The following is an 8,397-nucleotide window of genomic DNA, read 5'->3' as shown; positions in this document are numbered from 1 at the left end:
GGGGGGAGGGGATTGACAGCGCCTCCTCTGGTGCCCCACTGTCACTCCATCCACAACCCTCATGGCTTTATTGGTTAACATGGGCCTCCTGCCTCTAGACGGCAAGATCTCTGAGAAAAAAACTGCCCTATGCATTTTTATAACCCCAGTATAATAACCTACATCTACAAGTGTATCTGTATATATATATATCTGTATATAAAAAATGTGACATTTATTTATTTACTTATATATTTATTTACATGTCTATATATGTGTATGTATATGTATATGTGTGTATATATAACTTCTTGATTATCCCTACAAATACTTTTAAAAACATTATTTTACCTTGAAACAACCTTAAAAGGTAGATGCTATTAGTCCTCATTTTACAGAGAAGGAAGCTGAGACATAGAAAGGTTAAGTAAATTACACAAGGTCACATAATTGGTGAGGAGCTGATATTTGAAACCAGAGTTTGACACTGAAGTGTGTTTGTAACCACTGTGATAGAAGACCTACCACCACCATTTATGAGGATCTGCTGTGTGCATTTGTGCAACATCCTTCACATTCATTATTTCATTTACTGTACAAAGGATCACAGTGAAGTGTGGATCTCACTTTAAAAATTTAAAAGGCCAAGGGAGCTTATGTAACTTACTCAAAGTTGCAGAGTTAATAGTCAATAAATCTAACATTCAACTCAGCGTTACCTCCCACACCAAGAATTACTTGTTCCCTGGGAGAACTGGGGAGAGGTGTACGTACATGTTATTAATGAAAAGAAAGGATGGCAGTTATGCTGACCTATTTCTTTTTTTTAGGTTCAGTCATTTTTAGCATCGTTTGATGGAGAGAAGCTGGAACTCTTAAAAAATGACCTAATTTCCATTAAAGACATCTTTGCAGCCAAAGAATTAGAGAATGAAGAGAATCAAGAAGAACAAGGTAAAGGGAAAGAATCAGTTAACGGCAAGGCAAACTGTTGATATAATCCTTACAAAACTGTATTAAATAAGCACAGTCCTTTGAACGAGGTGGGATTATTTAATTCAGTGCTCTTCCTTCCCACTTTCAAACCACACCGTGCATCTGCTCTCGTTGCAGGAGCTGGTCACGTTGATCTATAATTCGCTCTTTCACTGGGCAGGAACTCCTGAGGCATCTTTATGTCTGTGGTGTCCAGCACAATTCCTGGCGCACGGCAGGCACGCAATAAATGCATATGGTCAAATGAACAAGGGGCACAAAGTGCCAAACAGAGCCCCAATGACCATAGTTTGTGCTCCGATGTCTAATTTTTTATCTGCATGTGGAAGTTGTTGAATGTGATTGATGTTGATGGTGGGCAGGTCTTTCAATGAATTTCTTTTTATATGTTCTTCTCTCTTTTAATTTATATGCGTAGGAGTTAGGGTGTACTTGTAGGTGGTCTACGCTTCACCCAAAAAGTACAGTTTCGACAAAGACACCAAGTGCACCAGGATGTGATGTGTCAGTTTGCTGATTGCTGAACTGAGTCAGGTGTAGTGTCCCAATAATTCTCTAGCCAGCCAATGACATGACCTCAAGGACACTAAGAGCTATTGTGTGAGAAGCAAGGTTTCCTTGAGAGGGGAAAAAATGTCCTCAAAGTTGGACATGCTTATGATTAGGTTGTCCATTTGAGAGCAGAATACAGTAAAACATTTGCTATGTATGTGGAAAGTGACTTCTTACCGATATTATCACCAAGCACTACAACCGTATTTGTTCTGTGTAGGTTATGCTAAAAGGTCAAAGCCACCATGGACACACCAGGGCTGGCTTCTAGGACCATCTGAAACATTTTCACCTGTAAAATGGAGATACTGATACATATTTCGAAGGGCTATTGTGAAGATCAAATTAGATAATATATGTAAGTCATATATTACAGTGCCTGGCACGGGACACAGAACCGCTCAAAAATGTTAGGTGTGATTATTAAAGTGCTAACACAATGCCAAGAAATAGTAAAGATGCAATAAATTGTAACTTTTATTTATGATCACACTTGTTATTACCCACACACAGAGTAGTGATAATGTTCATCCATACTGTCAACAGCTTGAAGCGTTTTGCGCCGAGGTGTGTTACATACCTTTAATCAGAGCTTGAACACAAGAGCTCCAATACATAAGCCTCAGTGCTCAGGACAGAATAATTCTAAGCTTTTGCAAACTGTCATTCAAATATCATCTCCTGCTTTAGCCCACATACCGACCTTTATGTGCCTTCAGTTCAACAAACGTTATGCTCATTGCATCAAAATAGAAGAATCAATCATACTGAAGCCTAGAAAGAGGCCAATATCAAAGAGACTGTTGGAGAATGTTTTTAAGCATTTATTTGTTTCTACAAAGTCACAAAGAATGACGGCCTTGTCTTTGTTTTAATAATGAAGAAATGAAGATACTAGCTGTCAAAGGTCATGCCGTTAGTATTCTGGATTCAAGATGAACTAATACAGATGCCTCTTTTCCAGAGTAGCAATCACCAAAAAGAACCAGGCTATTTCTCTTCAGTTTCTTAATGCCTGAGGTAGACCTTAATCCTATTAGAGGTTCATTCAGAAAGGATAAAAAGAGGATCCAAATTCCCCCAAACAGTAAAAAGATATTGTTGCAATGGATGCCTGAACCCTATATATACTGTTTTTTTAAATATATATATACATATACATATAAAGAAAACACTTTATGGCTTCTCTTTGGCATATCCAAATTGCCAGCATCACTACTCTTATGCTTTGAGGCCATCTTTAAGTACAATAAGGGTTAATTTGAACACAAGCACTGTGAGACCAAGACAGTCACACCGATAACCGAGATGTCTACTAAGTGACTAAAGGATGAGTCTAGGATGGGATGGAGCAAGAAGGCACAAGATTTCATCACACTACTCAGAACCCTGTCGTCTCCCGTAATATATCCATTTTTCCCAAAGGGCATCTCTAGATTATCAAACCACTATTCATTTTAATTAATTTAATAAATAAATGTCATTCAAACACTTAAAGAAGAACTGGGAGAAAAGCAGAGAGGGGTTGTCATTACATCAATTCAATTATGATGGAGTGCGACAAGTCCAGAAAGGTGGAAGGATTATCGAAAAGCTATAGAGAGGAATTTTAACAGTGGGGTTAAGCAGACAATCCAAGAGCAAAACCCTGGGAGAAACCTGAACATTTACATCAAAAAAAATTTTTTTTTATAAGCACTTAATAGGCTCTTTTCTCTTTTTATTGCTTAGGTAAAGATCTTAGCCATATGTACAGATCAAGAGGTGTAGTAATAGGTATTCTTTGTTGCAATATTTTTAATCATCTGTTTTTATCTACTTCCATTTTCCTCTGTGATTTCTTTTTCCTAAAATATTTGCCAGAAGCTATTGGTGTATTTTCCTGTTTTATAGAAAGAATGCACATTTAAAAGCTGGGGCTGCACAAAATACTTCTATCCTAATTTAGTATTGATTACTCCCAAATATTTTTATCCTCTCTATGTTATATTCTTGTAGCCCATAACAATATAGTTACATAAAACTTTAGTGTTACAAAATACTTTCACATTTGTTGTATTATTTGTTCCTTGCAACATTGCTAAAGACGAGATGGGTGGGTTTTATTGTCCTAAATTTGCAGAATAGGGTTTGGAAGCTGAGAAGTCCTGTGACTGGCCTCAGGTCACTCAGCCACTAAATGTAGGAGCTGGAGTAGAACCCACACCTTCCAAGTCTCAGTCCAGGCCTTTTTCTGCCCCATTACACTGCCTCCTGCAAAATGAGAAGGACTAGGCAGTTTGGGTATGAGACCTTGTTGATACTGCCCTGATGTGCCCCTGCCCTTCTTACTATGACTACCTAAAAACCTTGGCTCAGCAGAGAGACAAAGAATTACAGCTTTTGGTAAAATCAATCTCTCTTCCCCACCCCCACCCCACCCCCAAGCTCTCACTTTGTACATGTGACTAATGCCTTCTCACTCTTGAAGGCTCTGTTCAAAAGTCCCCTCCTCCAGGAAGCCTTCTGAACACCCCTCTGAGGACTGGATTAGGTGCTGCAAAAGCCTCCTCAGTCAGAGCACTTACCTCTTTGGCCTGTAATGACTTGCTTCTGTACCTTCATGAGAGCCATCTTTCTCTCTACTAGCCCCACGCCCTGCTGCGGCCACCTTGGCTTCCTAGCTGTCCCTAAAAAGCTGGGCACACTTCCTCCTGGACTCTGACCTGGGGACACCTCAGCCTGGAAGGCTCTTCCTTCTCATCTGGTGTGTCTCACACCTGTCCTCCCCCAGGTCATTACTCAGACAGCACCTTCTCAGCCGCCTTCCCATTTAATTCCTAACCTCCAGCTGCCTCTGTTCCTCTTCCTTGGTATATACACCTCCATAAAAAAACTTATCACCTGGCACAGGTGTTTTACTTACCTATTTTGTTTATTAATCTGTCTCCCCCATGAGACTATATGAATTAGAGGTAATGATAAGCTGATTAAGCCAAATGTTTTGAACAAAGACCTACAAGTTACCCTGGCTGTCTTCAGGCGCTGTTCATTAACCGTTTTGTCTATAAAACAGAAAAAAACAAGTGTTAGATACAGTGTTTCTCACATGGCTTAGTCTTCTCTGAAGCTACTGCCTTCACCCACTGACATTAGCCAGAGTATTTCCTTCTCAGAAGGTGTCGAGATCATGTATTCAGAACACATTAATGGTGCTTTTATTCTCCACAAACTGGTGGAAAATCCATTGTGGAATCAGTTCTTTAGCACCTATCACACACTTTTAAGATGGCCTAAAAAATGGCCTCAGCTTGTAGATATAAATGAGAAAAATAAGATTGTCACTTTTAAAGATCTCTCTTCTTTATTGCCCACCAATGATATTAATTTATTTTTAATATACATTATATGTAACATGTTATATAATATATAATCAATATATTATATATGATATAATTTATTAATAAATTACTTATTTAATAAATATTCATTTTAGCACCTATTATGTTCCAGGCACCGTGTTAAATGCTCTGGATTCAGGAATAAGCAAAGCAAATACTTTCTCTGTCCTTAAGTAGCTTCCAGTCTGGAAGTAAACTTTGCTTACTTTCTTTGCTGCAAAACCTGCACGTAGCGTTTTAGCTTAGATGCACACAGGCAGATGGACCTCTTTCTGTCCTGATAACAGTAACGTGACAAGTAAGTGGCAGAGCTGGGTTCAAACGGTAAGGGAAGACATATCATTAAGAAATACTGTAGGACCAGACAGGTATCCTAGGAAACCTTGGGAAGTTTCTCCAGAGATATAATGTTGTTACATCAGAGAGTAGACGATCCATCGACTAATCCTGCTTGCTCAGCATTGTGGCTCTGTGGACACAAAAGGGTGCCCTGGGTATCATTCAGATTGCAATGTTAAGCATAATACTCTAAGTCATAAATACAGTGTTGTCCCAGGTCGCGCAGCTCTGAGAAAGGTCACTCATTTGTTCATTCAGTCATTCTCTCAACAAACAGCTACTGACCAACTATGCGATAAGTCCCTCCCTGCCCTTGCTCTGCCTTCAGGCCAGCCTGGAGACGCCCCAGCTAGCACTGCAAGCGGCAAGGCTCCTGCAGCCCCCATCCAGCAGCAGCCTGCTGCCTCATTGCTGTGCTTACAAATGGGGAAAACTCATCTTTGCCCAGCAGCTGGAGGGCAGGCTATAAGGTTGGGGCAGCTGCCACATTCTGAAAGATAAAAAATAAATCATGCTTCTTAATTCTGTCATTTTTTATTTCTAGGCTCAGAAGAAAAGGGAGAAGAATTTGCTAGCATGCTTACAGAGCTTCTCTTTGAATTACATGTTGCAGCCACACCTGACAAACTCAATAAGGTCAGCACTGAGTCAGAGTTTTTGTTTTTAAAAAGAAAAGTCTCAGTTATAAAATTCCAGAGATCTACCTGAAATGGAAAAACCCCAAACCCCAAATGGCACATGAGTGGAGGGAAGTCCGAGGTCAGTAATTAAGATTTGAGGAGGCAACATAATGAAATGTGATGGTTGAGAACATGCTAGACTGTGTCATGAGACCTGCATTTTAGTTGCAACTTCACTAGCTAATTACATTGTGACCTTGAACAAGTCACTTCTCCTCTAAATAGATTTTTTATATCAGAGCAGTGGTTATCTTCAGCATAGGGGAGGTAGGAGGGGTATAGAATCACCAAGGGGCTTTTTTCAAGTTCCATCTTCCTTCCCCTACTAAAGTGACACCCCAGAATCAGAGAGAAGAAGCACATCAGCCAGGTCAACCCCATCTCCCCTCCCTCCTGCAATGCTAGTGCTACCTTGTATCTAAGAATGTCCCAGCTTTAATGGTCTGGGTTCCTCTAACAGTGCCACAGTATGTTTTGCAAGTCAGTACAAGGTCATGCTGTGAAGTTTCTTAATGAGGACACTGATCATTAATTACTTAAAACTGTGTCATTTGTCCTATCTCTCTCTCTGTTTTCCCAGTCTTCTCTTTAGTGAGCAGTCGTTGACACTGGCCCTCATTTATCAAAGTGGGCGAGGAAAAGGCAGAATGAGGAGGCAGTGAGGAGGAGAGATGAGTAATTTCTTTATCTCTGATAGAGGTCATTGATTCTGGCAGGTCAGTGACTTGAACACAGTGGGAAATTGCCTCATTCATCTCTGTGCAGCACCTGCCACTGCTCGGGGGGTGTGTGTGGTGTCCCCAAGGCCTCACTGGTTTGTTTACATAGTCAGGTAAACCTTTGTCTCTAAAAAAAGGCACACCAAGGATAGTGTTGTTGTCTCCCCAGATCTTCTTGCTGTTAACTTGCCATTCAACACGCTCATGTATTTAACTTCGACATGTAAGCTTTAAGATGAGAAGTTAAGTTTAGCATAAGCTCAGATACAACTTTCACTTAAGCAAACAGCTTAAACTATAATGACAAAAGCTAGATGAGTCTCCCTTTCTAAATTCAGGGAATAACGGATAGGGAAGGCGATTTCTGCTTGTTCAGTTCAGCCATAAGTTTTTAGGCCATGGGTTGCTCCAACTGCACTCCTGCGAAATTAAACTAGTCACAGAGTGACACCATGTCGTTCCAACAGCTTTCTTTCCTAGCCTTTGAGGTCGGAAGATGTGGCATGGCTGGAGAAGAGCAGAGCCATCTTTCATCCTCCCAGTGTGATGTATTATTAGGTTCATGAAACATGAAGGGCTTCATGAGACATATCAGATGAGGAAATTTGCTTTGGCAATGACCCAGGCTAAATCTCTAACCTATACATATATAAAGTACTGTTATTCTTTTATAGTCGGTCATGAAAAGTGAAAAAAGTATACCATCACTCTTTCAAGATGACTGCCATTTTCATCCTTGTCTGAGTATCCTTTTAGAGAGCTTTTTAAAAAGTCCTCCAGCCCTGTCATCTTCTGTCCATACTGTCCATTGTATTCCCTTTTCTTACTTTGTATTCACCCAAAAGCAACAACCAGATGTCTTTAAGGAGGTTAAGGAATTGCCTATCACTCTTTGTACGGAGACCCACCCTGGAAGGTTTAGGGCAACTCCATCCTACTCTTAGGATTGGAATTTCTTAGTTTCCATATTGGCACAATAAACATATCGCTTTGCGTGGGGGCCTCTGCAGGCCATGAAAAAAGCTCATGACTGGGTGGAACAAGATCAAACCATGGTGCCAGTGGATGTGATGGAAGAGTCGGAGGAGAAAACTATGAAGGAAGAACAGGAAGAGAAACCCCAAAACCCCAAAGAAGACAAAAAAGAAGACAGGAGAACTAAGACGGTTGAGGTAAATTTATTTTAGATTGTCCACCCAAAGAGCAGTATGTTCATTTTATTAGCAGCCTGATTTTAAGTGAGAGAAGCCATTTCATTTTCATTTGTATCCTGTTCCATATCGTAAAGATATGAGTATTAATATAATAAACACTAAAATTTCTCTGTGCTAAGACAATCCATGACTTGGCACAGGTATTTTAAGTTTTCTCCATAGCCCTACAATTATAATTTCAAGGAAAAAAGATCTTTAAGAACATAGTTGATTTATCTTGAGGGTGAAATTCCGTCTTATATGCAAATTTGTAATGTCTTTGTGCTCCATAACTAATGAGGTAATTGAAGCTTTTTCCAAAAAAATTGTATTGCCATAGTCTTTATTCTGTAGTTTAATAAATACACGAGTGTAATTTATATCCTCCCTATGTTCAAAAATGAATTTGTGATAACGTCATCTTACACTGAATTTTATTTTTAGAGGAAGTAATTTTCAAAATTAGATCACTCTAAGAAAAGTGTTCACTGAGGACTGTTCATCCAGCCGCCCTTCCGCACGCATCCTGAGCACCTGCCTGTTGTGCGCCCAGCACTGC

At 39.9% G+C, this 8,397-nt stretch overlaps 1 protein-coding gene across 4 annotated transcripts in view; it reads left to right on the top strand.

The window, feature by feature from the left end:
* FAM114A1 (family with sequence similarity 114 member A1) overlaps positions 1 to 8,397 on the top strand; it is a 61,104-nt gene that overhangs the window by 41,232 nt on the left and 11,475 nt on the right. For all 4 annotated transcript variants that reach the window (XM_039848850.1, XM_039848849.1, XM_039848851.1 and 1 more), the window contains 3 exons: positions 810 to 933; positions 5,791 to 5,882; positions 7,656 to 7,817. In XM_039848850.1, the coding sequence (XP_039704784.1) occupies positions 810 to 933; positions 5,791 to 5,882; positions 7,656 to 7,817 (378 nt within the window). The remainder of the gene's footprint in view (positions 1 to 809; positions 934 to 5,790; positions 5,883 to 7,655; positions 7,818 to 8,397) is intronic.

Source organism: Pteropus medius, unplaced genomic scaffold (genome assembly GCF_902729225.1).
Source record: "Pteropus medius unplaced genomic scaffold, Ma_sr-lr_union100, whole genome shotgun sequence".
In the NCBI taxonomy this organism is placed as follows: Eukaryota; Metazoa; Chordata; class Mammalia; order Chiroptera; family Pteropodidae; genus Pteropus; species Pteropus medius.
The sequence above is the reverse complement of the archived record's forward strand: the minus strand, read 5'-3'. Positions and strand labels throughout refer to the sequence as shown.